Source organism: Tympanuchus pallidicinctus, unplaced genomic scaffold (assembly GCF_026119805.1).
Source record: "Tympanuchus pallidicinctus isolate F22 unplaced genomic scaffold, pur_lepc_1.0 scaffold45, whole genome shotgun sequence".
In the NCBI taxonomy this organism is placed as follows: domain Eukaryota; kingdom Metazoa; phylum Chordata; class Aves; order Galliformes; family Phasianidae; genus Tympanuchus; species Tympanuchus pallidicinctus.
In genome coordinates this window covers 502411-525389 of record NW_026294764.1, presented here as the reverse complement: position 1 = coordinate 525389, position 22979 = coordinate 502411, and the positions used below count along the sequence as shown (strand labels likewise).

The following is a 22979-nucleotide window of genomic DNA, read 5'->3' as shown; positions in this document are numbered from 1 at the left end:
CATCATCTTTGGGTGCAGCTTTGCTGGCGTGGGGCGGGTGGCTGGAGCCAGAGAGCCCAGCTCCCATCTGTACTCTGCCTCCTCCTGCAGGTCCCTGCTTCTTCCTGTCCTGCCCCATTGGAATCGAGGATTTCCGGACCTGGTTCATTGACCTGTGGAACAACTCCATCATCCCTTACCTGCAGGAGGGGGCGAAAGATGGGCTCAAGGTACCCAGCGCATCCTGGCGCGTGGGGACACAAAGCAGGGCCCAGCTCAGAGCTGGTGGCGCCTGGGCTGTGCTGGCACCCTTGGGGTGGGGTGAAGGTTTGGTGTGCAGGTGCCACCTCTCTTGCCCCCTGCCTGCAGGTCCACGGGCAGAAGGCAGCCTGGGAGGACCCCGTGGAGTGGGTGCGGGACACCCTGCCCTGGCCATCAGCACAGCAAGACCAGTCCAAGCTGTACCACCTGCCCCCACCCACCATCGGACCCCATAGCACTGTCTCCCCCCCCGAGGAGCGCACTGTCAAAGACACAACGCCCAGCTCCCTGGATGCGGACCCCCTGGTATGGCTGCGGTGTGCTGGGGAGGGGGTGGGTGGTGCTGGTGGAGGGAGAGCAGCACGGAGCTGAGCATTGCTTTCCCAGTTAGTTTTTGGTGTAAAAACCCTGATTGAGAGATGCAGAAAAGTTGGGTCTTTCTGGGTGGGTGCAGGATGCTGGCGCCAATAGAAATCATAGAGTTTGGAAAAGACCTTTGGTAACATCAAGTCCAACCGGCACCCCGTCCCCACTGCGTCTGCTCCTAGAATCACGGTGATCCTTCCACCCTTAATGATTCTGAGATCACCAAGTCCATCCCTCAGCCCATCTCTCCGTGCCCTCCAGCCACATCCCTCAGCGCACCAGGGCCCGTTCCCCTGCGCATGCTGAGCCATAGGCATCAAGGCCAGCTCACGAGGTGGGGGGGGGAAGGGTTTGCAGCACGTCCAGGCTTTGCTTTCCTCTCTGACGTCCCCCCCTTACTGGGTGGGCTCCTCGGGAGGGCAAGGATTCCGGGCTGAGTGCCACGCGCTGCTCCCCACAGATGGCCATGCTGCTGAAGCTCCAGGAAGCCGCCAACTACATCGAGTCTCCGGATCGTGAAACCATGGTGGATCCCGACCTGCAGTCGACTCTGTGAGGCACTCACATGCTGGCCCAGGTGCAGGGGGCGGCCGCCGGGCTGCCCTCCTCCTCCTCTTCCTCCTCCGGTAGCCTGGAGCGCAGGGCTGGGGCTGGCGAGCGGTGAGGAGCGGAGCCCTGTGCAGCTCTGCGCAGCGTGGGGAAGCTCAGCTCTGCCGTGGGAGAGTGCGAGGCTCCGCTTCCCCACCCCTCTTTGGGGGTAGGAGAATCCTGGTTTCTCTTCTTGGTTTTTCTGTCTCTATTGCAAACTCTCGGGTTTTGGAGCTGCTGCGGCCAAGCCCCCGCTCCAGGGAGCTGCAGGATGGGCCCTGCGTGGGGCAGGGACCCCGTGGGAGCCCCCTGGGCTGGAGCTGGGGGGTGGGAGGACGTGTGGCCGTGTCTGTGTGTCCGGCACCGTGCTCCCACTGCTCTCTTTGTACATTCCTCATTTAACCTGCTTGGCAGCCGCTGCACCCAGGACAACCCAATAAACCCCGCTTCGGTTATTTTATTTTATTACTCCCCCCTCCCTTTTTCGTTTGACCGAGTCCAGACTTTGCTTTGCTCCCTTTTTTGTTCTGGTTCTTTGCTCTCCCAAGCCTGAGCCCATGCTCTGGTGCCCATCGCTTCCCCCCCTGAGCAGCTCTGCTTCCTTTTGGTTTCTTTTACAGCTGTTGGTCCCACCACTCCACACACTTCCGTCACACAACTGGTGCTCACTGGACAACCTCCAGTCCCCAAATCCACCTCTCCAGTTGCCTCATATCTTGGCTGGGATGGGTCTGGGCAGGTGGTGGTAGGGGGATGCACCCGGAGAGCCCCTTTGCCTGGAGGCCCCCTCCCCAAAAAGCACAAGGCAAAGTGTGGCCTTGGGCCAGGGGGGGTGCTGTGGGGCTGCCAAGGGGCAGCACAGTGCTGTGGGGCAAGGGGTGGCAATTTGCTCCCATCCCCTCTCTGCTGCCGGGTTGGGTGGCACAGGGACAGAGCCGTGCCTGACATTGTCCCCGTGCCTCTGGCTCACCACTGCCCCATGGGGTTTTGTGACCCCCCCAGGCCCACCCTGTGCCCTGCAGCCGCACAGTGCCCTCTCAGCATGGGCTCTCCATACCCTCACTGGTGCTCTGGGGACATCCAGCTGGGGCCACGCGTCCCCTTGGCCCTATGGTGCAATGTCACAGGCGCTGCTCCCTGCACTGCCTTAATCCCTGTGGGTAGGGGGCACGCAGGGCTGGAGGGGGGGGCCACTGGCACAGCCCGCATTTGCTGCCTCCAAAGCCAGCTGGGCTGGGATGGGACTGTGGTGCCAGTGCTTCGCTGAGCGCTGCCCAGCTGGGGCCACTGCCTTCGGTCCCTTTAGTACCCTTCTCTTCCCCTCCTCCCTGCCCCGCAGAGGGCACAGCACCTTTAGGGGAGCCGTTCCCCACGGCTGCTCTGCCCCCCACTGCCTTCAGGGACCCCCCCCCACCTCCCTGGGGCTCTGTGTGCCCCCCGCTGCCCTCGGTGCTCTCCTGCCCGCGCAGCCCTCCCGCGCGGCCCCATGGTGCTCACTTCTCCGTCTGTCCCACAGCCTCCCCGCTGCCAGCCCCTCTGCACAGGGCTGTCCCTCCCCACGCTGGCTTGGACGTTAGGGCTTTCCGTTTGCCTTCTGTTGTGTTGTCAGCTGAGGACTCGCTGTAAATAGATCCGTAGTCGAACGCCCTGCGTGAGTTGGCGGGGTCCGACCCTGCGCGTCTTTCTCCTTTTTTTGTACTCTGTGATAACTGTGCTGTGCTGACTTCTTTTCTGATTGTACCAGGTGTTGGCTCAGCAGCAGCTCGAGGTTGGGGACCCGCACTCCCCTCTCACCCCCCTCGGGACCTTAACGCCCTGAGGACGGGGCACAAAGCACCTTTGGGGGCCCTGGAGGAGCCCCGCAGTGCACGGTGTTGGTGCAGCCTCACACTGGGATTTCATCCCTGGCACCACCACGGAGCCACCAAAACACCCCACAAACCCTCACAGGACACGCACTGCAGCGTCCCCTTGTGTGGCCTGTGGGGTCGCCCCAAACCTGTGGGTGCAGACACCCAAGCCCTGTGGGATGAACAGCAGCTACAGCCGGGCCCTGGGCACGGTGGGTGCTGGGTGGGGCTTCCTAGTGGGGTCCCTCACCCAAAGGGGACCGGCGTTGGTGGCTCCTGTTGGTGTCCCCCAGTGTGGTGGCACCCATTGGGGAGGTTGGGGACCCTCAGGGTGCCCACACCCATGGATCCCACCATTGCTCTGCCCATTGCTGGGGCTGCCAGCCACCCCTGGGTGCTTGCTGTCCCCGTGGGGACGCTGTGCTAAGGCTGCCTGCTGGCCCCGAGGTGCCGTCACCCCAAAGGCGCCCGCGGCCCCTTGGAGCACCAGGAGCCCCCCCCCCACCCTCGAGCTGCTGCTGCCCAGGGGCCTGAACCTTACAATTTTAGCTTTTTTCTATTAAAAGAAGAAACAAACCTTTTTTTAATTAAATAAAAGACGAAAATGGACAAATTCCTGTTTTAGATGATCTGTGTAACTGACTGGGTTTTGTGTTTCTTAACTGCATGGTGTTCCTGCCGAGGGGTTTTATAGCACTTTTTAAATTTCTCTTTAAGATTTTGGTCCAGATTTCTACTGCTCTCTCGCCTGTCTGTCTTTGCTTTTTCCCTCGCCTCCAAGTTTGTAAACTCGCTCCGTTTTATACCTGATGTGGAAACCCAACCCCACGTTGTACATAGCTGCGGGAACAATCAGAGGAACAAACACCACCTGGACTCTGCCACCATTCGTCGTTTTTACTTAAAGAAAGTACATGAGGAAGCCAGGAAAAGGCTTGAGGCTCATTCCGAAGGACAGTAACCAACCCAGCCCTGCACCAAGTCAGCTCCTGCTGCCCACGCCGCCCGCACCACCCGGCATGTCTCTCTCGGTCGTCTGTCTCACACCATTGGGTTCAATAAAGTTATCTCCTGTACTGCCTGGCTGCGTGTCCTCTGTCGCTGCACACAGTGCCCCAAACACAATCTGTAATGCTGGGGCTGTCGTGCACAGTGCTGGGGAACAGGTGAGGACCTGCAGGGAGGCCGCACGGTGCCCCGGAGCTGTTTTCCACTCCACAGAGCGGTGCCAGGAAGGGAAAAATGCTCCAGAAGCTGTGAAATAATGCCAGCACAGCGAGGATCCTCATGTGGGCTCTTCCCATTGGCTCCCAGGGTTCTGCACAGGGATGGCAGCAATGAGCTGCCAGTCTGCCCCAGCAACTGTAGGGCCTCAGCCCCACTCAGAGCACCCCAGCACCCGTACTGCTCTACTGGGTGTGGGTGGGTCGCTGCCCCATATAGATACAGAGGCGACCCTGGGGGACCACTGCGTCCACTCCAGGTGCAGCTGCACTCAGTTTGGGTGTGTGATGCTGTAATGTGATGGAAAGCACAGCAGTGACAGCAGGGTAACAAAGTCCTGGGCTGCAGCAAATGAGGACAAGCTCAAATGCAACAACCGTAGACACAGAAACAGCAGAAAAAAAACTGCTTACCTTTAGAAGACCTCCACAAGACAGGGACCTCCAGCAAGATGCTCCCACTTCTACTGCCAGTCCTTAGAAGAGGGCTGGGGTGGATCCTGGCTCCACCCCTTTCTGTCACTCAGGTACATTGCACACACCTGAGCTGCCCTGCTTGGCCCTGGCTTCCCACCAGGTGCTCCATCACTGCTCCAAGCTGTGTCAGCTTTGCCACTACAGGATCTGACTACACCACCCCCATCGGTATGACAACACCCATGGGTGCTGCAGCACCCAGTACGTGCACACCATCAGCCCATATTCGTACAGTGGCACCCATGGGGTGCTGCAGCATGCGATGTGTGGATGCTGCAGTACAACTCCGTGCAGGTACAGCAGCACCTATAGGATGCTATACTACCCGGTATGGGCTGAGTAGCGCCCCATACAGCTGAATCACCACCCTGTCTAGGTACAGCAGCACCCACGTACAGGTACATCATCACCCCACAGCTGCAGCAGCACCACTGGGGCGCCGCAGCGCTGACTACAGTTACATCATCCGGTCGGTACAGGTACGCTGCCAGCCCACGCTCCCAAGGTGACCCCGACCTTTCTGCCCCCCACGGCCCCTCGGGGCTGCACGGAGGGCTCCTGGCTGCGCCCGGCACGGGCGGAGCTCCGGGGTTGGGGGGTCTGGCAGCTCGCAGCCCGCAGCCCCGCGGTTCGCTGCGGGGACCCCGCGCCGAGCACAGCGCTGGGGGCGGGGCGGACTGCGGAGGGGGGCGTGGCTTGCCGAGGGAGGGGCGTGGCTTGTGGGCAGTGGGCGGGGCTACGCGGAGCCGCTGCACGCGAGCCCGGAGGGGCCGGTGCTGCCGCAGCGCCCGCACCCGTCCCGCACCGCACCGCACCGCGCTCCGCAGCAGCGCACGGTAAGTTCGCGCCCGCCGAAGTTTCTCTCGAGCTTCTCTCGGTGCCGCAGCGGTGCGGGTTCTGCGGGACGGGGCTGCCCGCTCCCCCGGTGATCCGACCCCGGTGTGTACGGGTGGCAGCTCCGTTTCCCGGTGTCGGTGCGGGGCTGGTGCGGGATCCCGGGGACGCGAGGAGACTGCGGGCTCTGGGCGCTGCCCGATGCCAGGGGCTGTGCCGGTGGCTGCCCATAGGGCGATGCGCCCTCGGTTCCCCCGTCTGCGAGGCTGACGGCTGCGGGATCCCCCTTGGATGAAAGAACCACCGCCCCCGGATGTGGGAACCCCCCAGGGATGCGGGATGCACCCCGGGTTTCAGGGCGCCCCGGACCGCTGGTGGCTCTCAGCCGCGCACCCACGCGCGTTCGGGGCCGGGAGCGCCCTTGGAATCCCGGCGCTGAGAGGTGGCCGGGGGTTCCCCATCCCCGCAGTTGCAGCCACGGTGCGGTGCGGTGCGGGTAAACGGCGGCAGCATCGCGGCTCCGGACCGGCAGCTCCCGGGGTTCTCCGCCGCGTCCTGGACCGCGGCCAGCTCTGCCGGTCCGTTCGCGGGGCTGCAGCATCCTCCGCGCTCCTCGTGCACGCGGGGTGCGGCGGTGGGGCGGTGCGGGGCGGCAGCGTTGGGCTACAAGGGGCTGTGTGCCCGCATCCCGCCCGCAGCCTACTTTCAGAGGAGCGGCAGCGACCCCAAAAAAGCTCTGCCAATCGCACGGGGGGAAGGCAACTGGACAAAGTGACTGTGTCACGCGTTGCTCGGTGGTCCCCAACTGCAGCCCGAGCTTTGGAACCTCCGTGTGTGTCCCCCTGCACTGCGTGCGCCTTTGGTGCAGCGATGGGATGTCACCCACCCTGGGACCTCAACCTCCCTGCTATGACACCCTCCCTGTGATGACACCCACCCTGGGATGTCACCACTGCAGGTTGTCCAGGGGTCCCCCACCCGCCCCTCTGCAGCAGCAAAACTTCTACCTGATGGTGCACTCAGGTGCTGCTGCAGATTTTCCGCTCTGTGCGCGCTGTATGGGAGCTCGATGACCGGCAGGCGTCGTCTCCTGCCTGCTGCATTATTCCTCGCTAGCGCAGCGCTTCGGCCACGCTGCCGCGGGCTGCTGGGGCCCTGCGGGATGCCCGGGGCTCTCACCTCACCGCGGGGGTCAGTGCTCGTGGCTGGATGCTGCTGCAGAGAAGCAGAGAGGCTTTGCTGGTTTGCGACTCTGGGTGAGCGTGGGGTGCTGTGAGAGGTGATGCACCCAAGGTCATTGAGCAGTGGGACATGAGCCACACAGCTCGGGAACGGCACGAACCCATCGGACACCCCAGCAGCCCCGTGTTCCTCTGGGAGCGATGCTCTGCCCGCTTCTTGCAGGTGGTGAAGCGCGGGGATGGATCTGACCTTGTTCCCAGTTACCTGCACATCTTCAGCCCCTGCACTGGGCAGTGGGATCCCCTTACTGGGAGCTCCCGGACCCCATCCCTGTAGGAGTGCATTTCTCCCCCCACATCAGCCCAGCAGTATCGGTGTGCAAATGTCCCCCGCACCGCATCGCCTCGGGCAGCCCTGGCTCAGCGCCCTCTGCCCGATGCCACGGCGGGAGGGGGAGAGGAAAACACAGACGGACCCCCAGCAGCCCAGCGGCTCATTGGGCGCTGCAGCGCTCACTCCTGGGGGAGCGGCTCCGTGCTGCTGGAGCCCATGGGAAGCTGATGGAGGGGCGCCGAAGCGCAGAGGGCTCCTGCAGGGCGGCAGCGGGTGCTGCTCTGCTCACCGTGCTGCTGGCAGAGGCCCAGCTCCCGGCGCCAGATGACTGCGGTTCCTAATTATTGCTTGAGTTTCTGCTCCTCCTGGCTGCGCAGGGAGGTGGGGTGTCCTCGAGCAAGATCAGTGCCCAAGGCAAATAGATGGGACCGAGTGCCTGCTGCTTTCCATCCCTGGTGTTGTTTTCTTTTCCCCCTAACCCCGCAGCAGAGCTCAGTGCCGTCCTGCTGTCCCCACACCCAGAGCTCTGAGCAGTGGAGGCTGTCTGTGCGCTTTGCCCTTGGCTGCAGATGGCTCTGCCCGCTGGGTGGGAGCCCCTCTGCTCCCCTCTCATCCCCACCCCGTGTTCAGCTCCCACAGGAGCCTGCATTCCCCCAAGTGCTCTTTGATTATTAGCCCTAATAATTGTGTTATCGCATCGGCTGAAATGTTTCAGATGCCAAAGCTAATTTTGCTCTTCATGCCTTCCTTCATTGGTAATGGGATTTTGATAACATCGCACGTCCAGAGGTATTGGATCAACCCAGCATAATTCCCCATTTATTAATTAAACCGTAAATTAGGCAGTGTGTGGCTGGAATCTAAGATGCCCTGCACTGTTGCCACCCACTGCCTGCATCACCCATCCCGACCAGCCCCAAATCATGGGATGTGATCCCCCAGATGCTGGCTGCTTGGAGCATTGCTGCCATATGGGGTCTGCTCTCTGGGTCCGGACAGGGGCCATCCCTGTCCCTATGGGGTGCTTCTATGGGATGTGCCCACGCTGCAGCCCGCATGCTGGGATTGCTCTGTGCTGTGCTGAATTGCTGCGGTGTTCCCCTTCGTGTGGCCATCCTGCACCCTGCACCACACCAGCACTGCTGAACGCAGGCAGTGCTGCATCCACAGCCCTGCACAGAAGGGGCTCCTGGCTTCGTGGTTCTGCTTCTGCGTCTTAAGGAAAGCTCGTGGTTCTGCTTAAAGGCATCATTTTAGGTCTTCCTTGCTCCTCTGCTCCTCCTCAAAGAGTGCAGCAGAGCAGAGTTCTGGGCTGGGCATTGCTGGGAGATGGAAGGGAGCGACTGCTGCTGGCAGGAGGTGCAGGAGGTGCAGTCCTGATGCTATACCTGTCCCACAGAGAGCTGGAGGTGGTGCGTGGGTGCCATGGGGTGGTTGTGCAGGCACTGCAGGGGCTGCAGGAGCCGTTCTGGTGCTTGGAACGATGGCAGCGTGTGAACTGAGTTCAGTGCGTGGTGGCACTTTGGGGATGTGGGCCGTGACCAAAGATGGCTGGGGCAGGAGACCTCGTAGCACAGCGAGCCCCGTTTGGTTGTGCTGCTCCTCCAGGATGCGTGATGTGTGCCCCAAATCCCTGGGAGCATCACAGGGCTGCAGCTCAGGCTGCAGGGGACCTGGAGCCGCATGGCTGCCCAGCGGCTTTCATCCACCTGCACAGCCAGACAGATTTGGGGGATTCGGATCCCAGGTTTGCTGGGAGCAGGCGAGGTGGGCAGGGGCTGCCAGCACTGTGCCATCACTCTCCTTCCTCCAAACCAAAATCGATGCGGCTCGACTCCACGCTCCTGGTTCAGCTCCTGGCTCTGCCCCAGGAGCCATCGTCTGCCTTCTCCTCCTATTGATTGGAGACACCGCAGCTCCATGGCACGGAGCGTCCCGGCGTGGGCAGAGCAGCACCAACACGGCTGCACCAAGCCTTCGTGGTGCCAACCTGGTGCGCAGCCGGCTGCTTGGGATGGCTCTGCCCCAGCGCCTTCTGTTGCCCTATTTAGCACAGCCAGAATGGCGTGGGGAGCGGGCTGGGATGGGCAGCGCCTGTCAGCAGTTGGGGAGGGTTGGTGGTGGTTTGGGGAGGGTTGGTGGTGGTTAGCAGCTCTCCGTGGTGTCATTGCGTGGGGGCTGAGGGCACTGCAACAACACGTGAGCCAAAACTTCTCTGCAGCACAGGGCTGTGTCTGTGCTGCTGCACCAGGAGGGCTGCTCCCAGCGCCCCATGGCCTCTGCAGGTGCCTCGGAGCCATCTCTGCTTTGCTTCCCTGCTAATTAGCCATGGAGCTGCCTTCCGTGGGGTCTCAAAGCGCTGAGGAGCCAAATGCTTTCACAGGGCAGGAGAAGAGCAGCTGCTGTGACGGCGCTGCAGCAGCTCCAGGGAGTGCCATCTGCAGCCCACACTGCGTCCTGCTGGGCAGGGGACAGCTGGGACAGCTGAGCCCTGCAGGGACCCTGAGAGAAGCCCTGGGATGGCAGATGCACCACGCGCAGCTCAGAGCTGCCTGCTTTGGAACCGTGCACTCGCCACTTGTTTTTACCTCCCTGTGTACTTTTGGATCCCATCCCCGCAGCACTCCCAGCCCCTTCCCTTGGGCTCAGTGTGGGCCGGGGCTGTGGGGTGTGATCTTCACCCTCCAGCTCCATGCATCCATCGACCTTCAGCTGTTCCAGCTGTGTGTGCTGCACTGATGGGAGCTGCAGCAGCGCTGGGCAGAGGGAGCAGCGCGTTCCGGCTGGGGGACGTCCTGAGCCATTAATCTGGTGGCCAAATGATGGATGAAGGCTAACTTTAAGACTGTATTTAACTGCTCTGCATCTCCAGGCTCTGCTTTCAATAGCACAGAGGCTGTGATGGAGGAGCAGGGTCCTTGCTCAAAGCAGCACTTCCAGCACAGCCGCTCCCTGCGTGGGATTGTGCCACATCTCGGCTGGGATCGGTGCTGGCAGCCCCAGCAGAGCCCTCTGCAGCTCACGCTGTTCCCCCCCCCCCATGACAGTCCTCGTTGTTTGCCTCCGTTTCCCTCTGTGGGATGTGCTGTGTGGTTGGAGCCCATCTTTGGGTCACCCTGGGACAAGGCACAGCCACTGCCTGAACCCGAGCGCGGCGAATCGCGGCTCCTGCAGCCGGCTGTCCAGGCGTGCTGCCTCTAATTGCTGCCTCAGCTTCATTAATCATGATTAGCTGCTGTTTTCTGCCCTTCCGCATGTCCCCACACCTCTGTCTGGTTCTGGTCCTTGTGGTCCCGGGCAGCCCCCACTTCTTGCCCATGCACCCTGCTTTGCCCTGGGAGGCTGTGATAGGGATGGCTGCAGCCCCGTCCCTCTTCCTGTCCATATATCCCCATCCCTTTCCCTCCATGCCAAAGGCAGTGGGGACTGTGGTGCTGCTGTGCCTGGGGGCTGTCGCACGGGGAAAGCTCTGGTCCCCTTTTTTTCTTGCGGAGGCTCTGTGGGTTGAAGCTGTGTATGGGAATGGGAGCAATGAAGGGATCACCGGAAGGATTTCCTGAGCCCAAACTGCAGCTGGATGCAGAACTTCCCCAGTGTCGGCATGGAGGAATCCCAGGGGGATCCATGGGGGTTTGCAGGGTGAGGGTGAGAGCCCTGTGGTGCTGCTGGTGCTGAACCCCCATCTGCTCTTGGGCCAAGGGCGAGGGGAGATGGGTGTGAATGGAATGCACAGGAGACAGAGCGGCAGGGGGGTGAGGGAGCTGCCATCCCCCCCACAACAGCTTTCCTTCGAATGGACAGAAAACAGAAAGAAAAAAATGTGCAAGAGAAAAAAATAAAACCAGCAAGCAGCACACAGACCTGAGCCCTGCAGCGCTGCATTGCAGTGCCTTTGCTGCACCTGCACTGCACTGCACTGCATGGGGAGGGACACTGTGGGGTGGTGGCAGAGGGGGGACGTGGGGATGCCCGGGGCTCACGGTGTGCAAAGGCAATACCAAAAGCAATGGAAAATGTCACCCTTAGGGCTGTGCAGAGTCCCCCTCTGTTCATGGCCAAACTCCTTGACATCCACACGGACGTGCACACAGGTGCAGGCTGCCTCCTCCTCCTCCCACTTGGCTGCACTTCCTTGCACCGTGCTGCAACCCATGGCTATGGCATTGCAGGAAGGACAGACGGGTGGCACTGAATGTGGCACTGATGGGTGCAGTGAAGGAAGGGCTGCTCGCCCCCGGATCCTCACCTCTCTGACGTGGTTTCTGGTGTTTCCATAACAGATGGGCAGAAATGTGTGCATCAGCAGTTTGGAGAGAAAGTCATCCTGTGGAGAGCAGAGCAGGGCTGCTGCTGCTGCGGGACCTCTGAGGGGGAGGAAGGGTTTGGGGCTGAGTGGGAGCTCCTGAGCTGAACACGTCCTGGTGCAGCTCCAAGGGGAGCACTGGGGGCTGCAGGAGGTGCTCAGAGCCTCAGGCTTGGTGCAAGCAGGGCTCACTGCAGGCATTGCTCAGCTGCAGGCATTGCTCGGTGCTGCAGGCATTGCTCAGAGCTGCAGCAGGGCTTGAAGCAGACATTGCTCACTGCAGGCATTGCTCCAAGCTGCAGGCAGGGCTGGTGCCAGCCCCGCTCAGCACTGAGAGCTGCTGAGCACCTTCTCCTGCAGTCCTGGGCTTTAAGTTCCCCAAAACAGCACCAGCAGCCTGAAAACTTTGGCCCTGCCTTTGAGTTCTGTGATTTCTCAATAGAGAAGCATTCGGGTGGTGGTGAAGCAGTGACCTTGGCACTGACTGCAGCAGGGATGGAAGTGATGAGTTTGCGCTGTTTTGGTGCTTTCTGAGGGGCTGCCTCAGTTGAGGTGGGTGGGACAAACTCCTCTGCCCTCTTCTCTATGCCAGGGTTATGGAGGCCACCTGGGTCGGGTCCTGGTGCCCTTCACATTGCTTTTGCTGCAGAAGTGAGTGCCACATCTGCACCTCTCGGGCTGGGTGTCCCCGTTCTTGGGGGCTGCTCTGTATCTTGAGGGACTGGGAGGTGACAGGAGCAGCTGGGACACGGTGCTGAGCTGGAATGGGAGCTTTAGGCTGGGAGCATCAGGGAGGAACTCATGGCAGGCGCTGTGGGATGTCACCTTCATTTGCAGCTGGAGGCTCAGCTCTGCACTGTGTGTGCTGTGATGCAATCAGGGACCAATGGAAAACAGCCCCACCACAGGGCCCATATGATGCCACCGAGTCATCGGGGGACATCTCCAGTGGGAGAGGGCACAGGGGTGTGTGGGTCGTCTCAACCCCACTTGGGCTGGAAGTGCCTCCACGGCCCCGCTGGATGGCAGCAGCATCTGGAGCTCCTGCAGGGAGTTTGTAGGGGCTCTGGAGGTGAAAAGGGCCAGGAAACGTGGCTGCTCAGGGTCACAGCAAGGACCAAGGGACCTGTGCTGTGTTGCAGGGTTCCCCAGTCCCACCATGACATTCAAGCAAGCATCCATGGTGGCCCCGGAGGCCACGGCCACCACGATGCCCATGGCCACCATGGAGAACTCCACCGAGGCTGCGGGGCCGGGAGAGAGCAAGGAGGACATGTTTGCCAAGCTGAGGGAGAAGTTCATGAATGAGCTCAACAAGATCCCTTGTGAGTGGCTGCCCCTCCTCCCGGGACCCCTTCCCCACGGCTCCGCAGGGTGTGGGGTGGTGGGGCCAGATGGGGCTGAACTGTTGTCCCTGCAGTGCCGCCATGGGCCCTCATCGCCATCGCGGTGGTTGCTGGCCTCCTCCTCCTCACCTGCTGCTTCTGCATCTGCAAGAAATGCTGCTGCAAGAAGAAGAAGAACAAGAAGGAGAAGGGCAAAGGCATGAAGAATGCCATGAACATGAAGGACATGAAGTCGGGCAACCAGGTGAAGTCCTTTGGGGTGCTCCAAGGTTCTGCTGGTTTGGTGTCCCCAGAGTTTGGGGATCTCCAGGTGGATGGTGCTGTGCAGAACCGGACCATCTCCCCATTATGGGGTCCAGGAGGGGATGGGGGAAGGGGATTTCATGGGACCAGTGGGTCTGGGGCGTGATGCTGCAGTGCATATCCAACCTGTGTGCTGCAGCAAAGGGGTTCCTTTGTGATTCCCAAATACTGAAGGGATGCTGTGTCCCAGGGGATCAGTGGGGCCATACAAACACCCAGCTCCCTGCCTTGCCCTGGGTCTCTCCCCAGTGCTGTCCATGACATCACTCTTTTCCTTTGTGCCGCTCCCCCTGGGTGCTGCTCTGGCCACCAGGACGATGACGACGCAGAGACAGGACTGACGGAGGGGGAAGGTGAAGAAGAGGAGAAGGAGCCAGAGAACTTGGGCAAGCTGCAGTTCTCACTGGATTATGATTTCCAGGCAAACCAGGTGCTGGAGGGGCTGGGATTTACCCAGGGGGTTCATCTGAGGAGGAAAAATCTCCCACGTGGGGCTGGGAGCCCGCTGTGCTGAAGGCACTCTGTCCCCTCCAGTTGACCGTGGGGATCCTGCAAGCGGCTGAACTGCCGGCTTTGGACATGGGTGGCACCTCAGACCCCTACGTCAAGGTGTTCCTGCTCCCCGACAAGAAGAAGAAGTATGAGACAAAGGTGCAGAAGAAGACACTCAACCCTGCCTTCAACGAGACCTTCACCTTCAAGGTGAGGACCTTGCCTGACCCCTCAGCTGTGCCTTGCTGGGTGCTGAAGGCTCCTTGGGGCTCCATGCCAGCGGGTGGCTCTTCCCTGTGCAGGTCCCTTACCAGGAGTTGGGTGGGAAGACGTTGGTGATGGCCATCTACGACTTCGATCGCTTCTCCAAGCACGACATCATTGGTGAGGTGAAGGTGCCCATGAACACGGTGGATCTGGGCCAACCTATTGAGGAGTGGCGGGACCTGCAGAGCGGTGAGAAGGAGGAGGTGAGAGCTGAGATGTGGAACGGGCACACAGCACTTGGGATGGACCCACCTCGGTGCCGTGAGCCGGGTCTGACCCAGTTCCTCCTTTTTGCCAATGCTCTGCTCGGCAGCCAGAGAAGCTTGGAGACATCTGCATCTCCCTCCGCTACGTGCCCACGGCCGGCAAGCTCACCGTCTGCATCCTGGAGGCCAAGAACCTGAAGAAGATGGACGTTGGGGGCCTCTCAGGTGGGTGCTGCTCGGGGGCGTCATCCTGCTGCCCCATCCCAGTGCTCTCAGAGTCCTTTGTTGGAGGCAGCCTGAAGTCTGGCTGTAGGGAAGACGAGCCCCCTGCCCCTTAGGAAGGGTAGTTTGGTGCTCAGTGCGTGACAAGGTTTGGTTTCATTGCTGGCATCTCCTGCTCCATCAATGGGGCATCTGCTGCTCCCAACCCCCCTGAAAGGAGAACCACAGCAGGCAGGGCAGCTCCATCCCTTGCCCAGCGACTCCCTAAATTGGAAATATTTTGGCTTCGGCTTCCATCCACAAACCTCCAAACTCCTCACCTCCCAGAGCCCTCATCTTGGGCTGAGATCTGCCCCAGGGTGTCCCATGGGTGTCCCAGCCCTGCTTGATGTCCCCCCTTCACCCAGATCCCTATGTGAAGATCCACCTGCTGCAGAACGGGAAGAGGTTGAAGAAGAAGAAGACCACAGTTAAGAAGAAGACCTTAAACCCTTACTTCAACGAGTCCTTCAGCTTCGAGATCCCCTTTGAGCAGATACAGGTTGGTGTGCTGACATCTGTGGGGACACGTGGGAGGGGGGAAGTGAAGGATGTCCCTGCAGCCTGAGGCCTCCTGCTGAGCTGCTGGTCCAGCTGGAACCCAATCCCTGAGCCTGGTCTGGAGACGCACCTTCAAACCCAGCCCACGGCAGGGCTGGGGCTTCCATAGAATCATCCAATCATTAAGGTTGGAGAAGACCTCAAAGTTCATCAGGTTTTTGCACCCCATCCCCCCCATGCCACTAACCACGTCCCTCAGTGCCACATCTACCCGTTCCTTTGCTCCTGGACCTGCAGTGCTCACCCCAGGTTTGGGAAGGGTGGCCACGTGAGGGTGAGCGCAGTCCCCACTGTGACCCCGTGTCTCCGTGGGATGGAGTGGTGGAAGGACGGAGGGGACTTTGCCCCAAAAGAGGCCACTGTGTGGCTCAGCCCTGTGGGACCCCTGGGGCTCTGCCTTCCCGCCCCTCTAACGACAGCTTCCTCCCCCAGAAAGTGCAGGTGGTCATCACGGTGCTGGACTACGACAAGCTGGGCAAGAACGAAGCCATCGGCAAGATCTTCACGGGCTTCAACTCCACGGGCACGGAGCTGCGGCACTGGTCTGACATGCTGGCCAACCCGCGGCGGCCCATCGCCCAGTGGCACTCACTGAAGCCAGAGGAAGAAGTGGACGCAGCTCTCGGGAAGAACAAATAGAGGACCTGCAGCCGGCGCGGCGGACATTGAAAGCGACCCAGAGCTACCGATACCTCAGTTACGCAACCTTTGGTTTGGTTCTTTTTTGTTGTCGCTGTTCTGTTTTAAGCTGAAATACCCTTTGACAGCTGTGGAAGGGTTTCCAGACGGTCCCAATAGCTTCCAGGGGAAGAGGTTAAAGACTCGGATGGTTCTTTTCATTCTCCAGCATCGCTCCCTCTGGCTGCATGCCCCATCCCCTTCGCCCAACATCCCTCCCCACTGCTCCATCACCGACCCGCGGCCTCACCGCCTCCGTTCTGCCCATGGGGATCGCCGAGCATCGCTGCATGGAGGTGCCACCGGAGCCGGATGACCACACTCACTGTGCTTGCTTGGGGCTCCAGCACCAGCACGGACATCCATGACCTCTGCGGGAGACCTGGCTGCCTCCCCTCTCCTGCTGTGCCTCCCGTGGGGTGAGAATGAGATGCTGGGCCGCTCCAGCTTTGGCTGCTGCTGGGAAGAGGTGCGCAGGGACGGCGGAGCTGTGCTGCAGGAGCTGGGGGGATGCAGGAGGAGCACGAGGACGGAGCGCTTGGAGGAGACGCAGCACGGGATGCAGCGTGGGCCACCACTGCGTGTCAGCAGGGGCTGAGCCACGGAGCTCCGCGTTTCCCATCGTGCTTGGAGCTGCTGTTTGCCTCCTGACGGCACAGCGTAGAAACCCATCGCTCCAGATGCTTCCCTGCGGCTGCTTCACGTGGAGAGGTGTCTGAGTGCTGGAGGAGCTGCTGTGGGACCCATTGCCATCCGCACGGCTCAGCCCCATTGCGGGCACCCAGCGGAGCCCAGGTGGGGCTCTGGCAACTCCGGCCCTATGGCTGCATCCCATCACTGGGGGGCCACATCCCCCCCCCTTCCCCATGGGCTGCTGCTCCCCAGGAGCCGACTGCTGTCGCATCCGCCCTTCCACTCCTGCTGGGTGGAATAAGCCATATTCCTGTTGCTGGCAGCAGCGCTGGTTGGGTAAGAACTTCTCTGGATCCAAGCCTCTGAGCTGGGAAGCTGATGGCCTTGCCCCTGGTTCAGCCTGGTCCTTCCTGGGGCACAGTGTGTCCCCATGTCCCTGTGCAGTTCTCCCCAGCAGCTTTGTGCTTGCTGCTCTGCTTTGCTTTCCTGCACCCCAGGTCTTGTGGCAAAGGTCCTGGTGAGAGGAGCTCCTTGGAATGTCCTGAGCATGCAGAGTTTGGCACTGTTAGGCTATGAAAGAGACTGGCATTCAGGTGAGCAAGCTTGCAGCAGAGAAGCAGAGTTTCAGAGTGCAGTGGGGAAGCCCCAGGCACCAGGATGCTGCCAGGAGTCTACACTCGGTGTCTTGATGCCAGCACCCCAAGCCCAGGTATGATGTGCCAAAGCTGAGCTCCCCCTGGGGCCATTGGGTGCCTTGGCACTGCCCCCTCCTCCCCCCCGAGCTGGAGGCAGAACTCAGGGGAACTCAGCAGTGAGGGACAGTGGAGCTCTGGGGGTGCAACCCCAGTAGGGGACACCTCCATCCTCGCCGTGGTTCGGGGTTCTGGTAGCCACAACTGTGGTGTGCAGTGGGGAGCGCCCTGCCCTGAGCTGGGGCTGGGAACGGGGACCCCAAACTGCTGTCCCACTCCTGGGGTCCGTGTGCTGGGGCTGGGAGCAGTGGTTCCCTGGCTTTGATTCATTTTTGTCCTGTGTCAGGGTGTGAACACAGCCGTGCACAGACCGTGTAGAGAAGGGAGGAGAAATCTCGGGGTGGCTTCAGTGAATGGGAGCGTGGGGCAGCAGCAGGAATCCCTCAGCCCAGACCCAGAACCCTGGCGTTCCATTGGAAGCAGCAGAGGAGCAGATGCTGTTCACAACCCCCCCTGCCCCCCCCTGCCCCATGCACCCCCCCGCCCGCTCCCCATCCCTGCTGCACTTTGCAATTTCCATTTGGACTCTTTATGCTTCGGGGCAGGAGGGGGAACTCTGACTTTAATACATGATACGTCTTTCTTTATTTTTAATTTTAATAATAATAACAATTAAAAAAAAAAAAGGGACAAACCACCGACCTACAAAAGCCATCTGTGCTGCCTCTGCCCCCCCAGCTGTGTGTAGGTACCTGTATGGAGACGTCCATCGCTGTACAAACCACGAGCAGTGCATGAGCCCCGCAGCATGGCCCGGCCGTGCCCAAGCAGAGCAGTGCGGGCGACGGACAAAACTCATTGCCTGAGTGCTCCTCCCCCCTCCAAAAAGATGAAACAAAATAAAACAAAATCGTGCAGAAGAAGAAAATAGGCCAAGAAGCACCGCATGCCTGCAGCCCGCGGAGGGCGAGCGCTGCCAGCCGTGCCCTCCACCCGCGTCTCTCGTCCCCGTGTTTGTCGCGTTGTCCCATCGTGGCTTCGGTGTTCTGTGTCGCGTTGGTGCGTCTCACATCACTGCAACTTTAGAAGCCATATCAGACCGCAGCGCCCCGGGGGTCCCGCGTGGCCGCCAGCCCCGGCCGTGGGGCTCAGAGCTGCGGGGGGGCGGGCGGTGAAACCAGGGATGTCCTGCAGTGACATCTGTGCTGCGTTGGAGATGGCGGTGGGAAGGTGTTGGGGAGAGGTTCTGGGGCTCTGCTGTGTCTGTTTGGGGGCTGCTCCCTTCCCCTTCCCCTTCCCCTTCCCCTTCCCCTTCCCCTTCCCCTTCCCCTTCCCCTTCCCCTTCCCCTTCCCCTTCCCCTTCCCCTTCCCCTTCCCCTTCCCCTTCCCCTTCCCCTTCCCCTCCCCTCCTCTCCTTTCTCTCCCTTTTCTCTCTCCTCTTTCTTCTCCCTCTCCCTCTCGCAGTGACACCAGCGCCATCCTCCTGGGGACAGAAGTGAGGCCGCACAGCTTTGCCTTCGTGCCCCATAACCGGGAGGGTGAAGCCCCCATCCCCATCCCCCCGCCCGCCCCTGCAGCGCTGGGCTCCGGCAGGAAGCTGCTTTTAAAGCCCCTTCCCCTCGTGTGGACTCTGTCGTTCCCGTCTCTGATCGTTCAATGGTTATTTTGTAATGATATCTGTCTCCTTATTAAAGAAACAGCTGAAAGGAGCCCTGCTGCCCTGCTGGTTTTGCTTCTGGGGTGAAGTTCTGGGGACACGTGAGGGCATTTCAGAGCTCAGCTTTCAGCTTCACCAACTCATAGAATCACAGTTTGAGTTGGAAGGGGCCATTAAAGGCCGCCCGGTCCGACTCTGCAACGCAACCCTTGGGGGTCTGCAGGGACGGGGCAGCACTGCCTCTGTGTGCAGCCCTCATCCCACCTCACACCACTGCTGCGCTCCGTCCCCTTCCTTCTCACAGCCCCTTCAGGCACTGCTCTCAGGAGGGCTTCCATCCCTGGGACCACTTTTGCAGCTCTTCACCTGGGGGTGTCAGCTTCCAGGTAGCTGAGATGGGAGGAGATGGGCTGAGATGGGAGGAGATGGGCTGAGATGGGAGATGGGCTGAGATGTGAGGAGATGGGCTGAGATGGGCTGAGATGGGCTGAGATGGGCTGAGGTGTGAGGAGATGGGCTGAGATGGGAGATGGGCTGAGGTGGGAGGAGATGGGCTGAGATGGGAGGAGATGGGCTGAGATGGGAGGAGATGGGCTGAGATGGGAGGAGATGGGCTGAGGTGTGAGGAGATGGGCTGAGATGGGAGATGGGCTGAGATGTGAGGAGATGGGCTGAGGTGTGAGGAGATGCGCCCACCCCTCCCCGGCCCCATAAAGTCGGACTCGAAGACACAATTTCTATTTTATCAACTCTTATTTTATTTATTTATAAATACTGTTGTGTTTACAAGCATCATAGATGTGAATATTATTCCCAAACTTTCAAACACATAATACTTATAATACTATATAACAACAACCAGTAAAACAAATCATTCATCTCAGGGTTTGAAAGGCCACTCAAAGTTGCATAAAAATACATTCTCTCCCCATCTGGAACGCAGTCCTGCTTCCTCCAGGAAGTTATTTACAAAGAGCCACCATCAAACTCGCAGCCACAACAGGGTTCACCCCAAGCAATAAAAACGAATTCACCCAAGCACTGCTTAGAAAAAAAGCTCCGTGTTCTCCAAAGGAGGCACGTCTGACAAACTCTGCTTCAAGGAGGGAGCAGCGTTAAAATCCGCTTCCTTTGCGCTCCGTGCCCAGCGCAGAGCACGGCGTCGCACCCACCGCCACCTCGGTGCTTCCTGCAGACGCACTGAGAGCCCCGAGTCCTCCTCGCCCGCGGGGTTTGCGCTCCCATCGTCAGCGCGGAGCGTCGGCTGCGAGCACAGAGGGGCGCGCAGCGCCGCATCCCAGCGGCGCTTCGGCTCCGCGCCCTTCGCACAACGGCTCCTCGTGGGCAGAGCGCAGCGGCAGCCCCTGCAGGAAGGGGCGCAGCGCCGGTGCGGATGATGTCAGCTCGGGCCGAGCTTCTCCCAGCAGCCGGGAGCTCGGACTGTCCCTGCCTGCGGACCGGGACTGGGACAGGGCAGCGCTGCTGCAGCCAAGCCCGGGGTGAGGGTGGGAGAGAACGTGGAGAGATGCAGCAGCGCTCACACAGGGCGCACCGAGGGGGAGCGGCGTGCAGGGAAAGCACTGACCGGAGCTCAGGGCTTAAAGCTGTTCCATAAAGCAGGGATACGTGAAGCAGTAATACCGCCTGCCCGGTGTGGGCAGCGCTCTGCAGGAGCCCCGGTGATGCCAAAGCGCTTCTCCTCCTCCCCGAAGCACAGCAGCAGAGGAACGGCCGCGCTGCACCGGAGAACGGTGCAAAGAGGAGCAGTTGGAGCTCCGTGCTGAGCTGCCCTGAGCCCAGCCAGCAGAGAGAGCTGAGGTGGGATGGGAGGACGGGAGGGGAAAATGGAGAATTAGAAAGAAACAAAAAAGCCCCCAGGGAGAGGAAAATGCACAGGTGATAACCAGCAGGAGGCTCCAAGAAGCCCAGGACAGGCAGATGAATTTTTACCCTGTTGAGCAAACTTAGTTGTACTCATGTTCAAGTATCCATCTGCATCTCAGCACAGAGCTGCCGTGCGCGGCTGCTGCCACTCCGAGCACGAGGAGCCCATGGCACAAAGTGGGAAACGGAGGGACAAAGGCAATGAGGGGGGGAGGATGAGGGCGTGGGGCTGAACGCGGTGAGGAGAGCAGTCTGGTATGGGAGCTCAGCAGGGCAGCATGCAGCACATGCAGGAGTCGCTGCCTGAATGCCCACAGGGAGAACAATTTCAAACTGTTCTGAGTCCGTACAACATACAGAGGGTTGGGTTTTGTTGGTTTTTTTTTTGAGGTTTCCTTCAAGGCTGAGGCGGACTGCAAACTTCTGATGGATGAAAAGACTCTGATGCAGCTCCCAGCACTCCCACTCAGCTCCCAGCCCCCAAAGACCCCCGGGCACCTGGAGCACAGCTACTGCAGCTCCGTGCCCAGTGCCCCAAAGCCCACCTGAGAGGATCTGTGCCACCAGGCCTCATTGCCCCCCTCATTTCCATTCCCCAGAAACAAAACCGTGCTGCGGTTCAGCTGGTCAGCCTGATGCTGAAAAGCCATTGCAGGACCTGAAATATCTGCCCAGGCTCCTCTGCAGGGCTCTGCCTGACGGCAGCCTCCCACACCAACACACCACACCAGGCTCCTTCTTCAGAAAGTTTGGCAAACGTCTGCAATTCCATCCTGAGAACAGCAGTCCGGGTCCAGGTCCCAGGTGCTGCTGAGTGCAGGGAGCTTGGCGGGAGCCCCGGGGTTTGCAGCACGGCACCCCATCACCAGCTGCACAGGAGGGGCATTTACCCACCAGATCTGCAATGTGACATTAAATAAAAACCAGCCAGGTCTCTGTGCAAAGCAGCCATCCCCACGTGCTGAAGGAATCAGCTCTGCTGCCGTTCCTCGTAGCATCACATTTCAACCAAAGTCCCACACTGCACACGGGCTGATGGGTGTCCGCAGAATCCTGGCCCACGGTCCAGGTCCCACCTGCAAAGGGCACAGATGTGCTGCACCAACTCCGTGGGCATCGCTTTGCACAGCAGAGCTCCCTCCTGCACACCGTGGGCTGCTGGAAGGAGAAGTTTTGGCAGCTCAGCACCACTCCACATCCTCCTCTTCCTTGAGTCAAATGTCCGAGATCGCACAACATGCTGAAGTTAAAACAGAATGGCGGGGGGTGCGCTGTGGGGGGGAAAGGGCAGACAGGGAGCGTCCAGCCGAGGGCAGGGAGGAGCGATGCTGATCCCGTGGCTGCAATGCTGCTGTGCGGGGGGCAGGAGGAAGGGGCAGGGCTCAGCAGGGCACCCCCCCGTCCTGCAGCTCGGCTCCCTACTTGGAGAGTTTGCTGATGACACGAATGAGTGCCCCGTTTTCGTCCTTCAGCCTTTGATTGTCCGATTTCAGCTCCGTCAGAATCTGCACAAACACAGAGAGAGGGCCGGGGTTACAGCAGGGCTGGGGCTCAGCTCAGCTCGGCTCCTCACACAGCAAAGCCCCCAGGAAAGCGGTGCCACGGAGCTCGGTGGGACCATTTCTGAGCCCTTTCATCCAAACCCCCTCCCACAGGGCCTGGCAGAACAGACAGCTACTAAGGCAGCTTTTCCCTGTGTCCATTTCCCCAGGCCTGACACGTTTTCTGCCTTGGACTTCTAACTCAGGACGGGGCTGAGATCTTTAGAGCTGATCTTTAGAACAAAGCATCTCTTTGGGATCACACATTGAATGGCAGTGCTCACATTGTGGTCCCACAGAACATCCCAGAGAGCTGCGCGGTGAGTGGCTGCAGCAGAGAAAAAACACAGACCTCCAATTAAACAGAGAGGGAAACAAACACCACCAACAGGACCTTCCCAGCACCTCCTCCTGGCCAACAAGCCCTGACCCTCCTGCTTCCCACACTGCAGACCCTCAGGGAGCAGCTCTGGGGCTGCCCAGGCAGGAGGAGCAGAACAGCACTGGTGCTGTGTGTGGGGGGGTCCCAGCTGGAGGTGGCACAAAGCCCAGCGAGCTGAGCGCTGACTCACCTGCGTCAATGCAGCCCTTGGAGGAATTCCCCTGAAATGAAATCCCCACTGCAGAGCTGCTCTGCCTTCTCCCCCTTGGCGCTGGAGCCCTGGCCCTGCCTGCAGGCAGCTCTACCCCAGCTCACAGCAGCGCTGCTCTGCGTCCCTGCACGGCTCCTGTAGCCCCATGTGCTCCATCCCCTTCCCAAAGGAAGAGGTACCAGGGGCTGCACCCCACCACACGGCGGCCATTGGAACAGATGCTGCTGCTCATCATGGAATGAAGCCAAATTGCAGGCAGTGCCCAACACCGAGTGCCCAGGAATGGTGAGAAGGGCAAAGGGTTTGTGCCCTCACCCTGCACTTCCATTCCCTGCCAGTGGCTCATCCTCACTCTCTGAAGGAGCAGTGATGCTTTGGCTGCCCAGAGGTCACAGCGCTCAGACTCTGTGGGCACTGAGGAGATGGCGGTGGGCACAGCGTGGTGGGGCTGGGGATCTCAGAGGACTTT

The 22979-nt window shown here is 60.3% G+C and overlaps 3 protein-coding genes across 14 annotated transcripts in view; 2 read left to right on the top strand and 1 right to left on the bottom strand.

Annotated features, from left to right (window-relative positions):
* The window catches only part of NAV1 (neuron navigator 1), a 46508-nt gene extending 42388 nt beyond the window's left edge, over positions 1-4120 (top strand). For all 6 annotated transcript variants that reach the window (XM_052702519.1, XM_052702517.1, XM_052702518.1 and 3 more), the window contains 3 exons: positions 91-209; positions 349-546; positions 1067-4120. In XM_052702519.1, the coding sequence (XP_052558479.1) occupies positions 91-209; positions 349-546; positions 1067-1162 (413 nt within the window). In that variant the 3' untranslated portion in view covers positions 1163-4120. The remainder of the gene's footprint in view (positions 1-90; positions 210-348; positions 547-1066) is intronic.
* Positions 4121-5481: 1361 nt separating this feature from the next.
* Positions 5482-16916, top strand: SYT2 (synaptotagmin 2). Its single transcript, XM_052702573.1, has 9 exons — positions 5482-5580; positions 12539-12721; positions 12817-12986; positions 13359-13475; positions 13580-13747; positions 13840-14007; positions 14118-14235; positions 14640-14773; positions 15265-16916. The coding sequence occupies exons 2-9, from the start codon at positions 12556-12558 to the stop codon at positions 15469-15471; spliced, it is 1248 nt and encodes a 415-aa protein (XP_052558533.1). The 5' UTR covers positions 5482-5580; positions 12539-12555; the 3' UTR covers positions 15472-16916.
* A 2310-nt stretch (positions 16917-19226) lies between these two features.
* PPP1R12B (protein phosphatase 1 regulatory subunit 12B) overlaps positions 19227-22979 on the bottom strand; it is an 84221-nt gene continuing 80468 nt past the window's right edge. For all 7 annotated transcript variants that reach the window (XM_052702535.1, XM_052702538.1, XM_052702536.1 and 4 more), the window contains one exon: positions 19227-21881. Coding sequence is in view for 3 of the 7 variants with exons in the window: in XM_052702536.1 (XP_052558496.1) it covers positions 21795-21881 (87 nt within the window). In the remaining 4 variants the exon portion in view is untranslated. The remainder of the gene's footprint in view (positions 21882-22979) is intronic.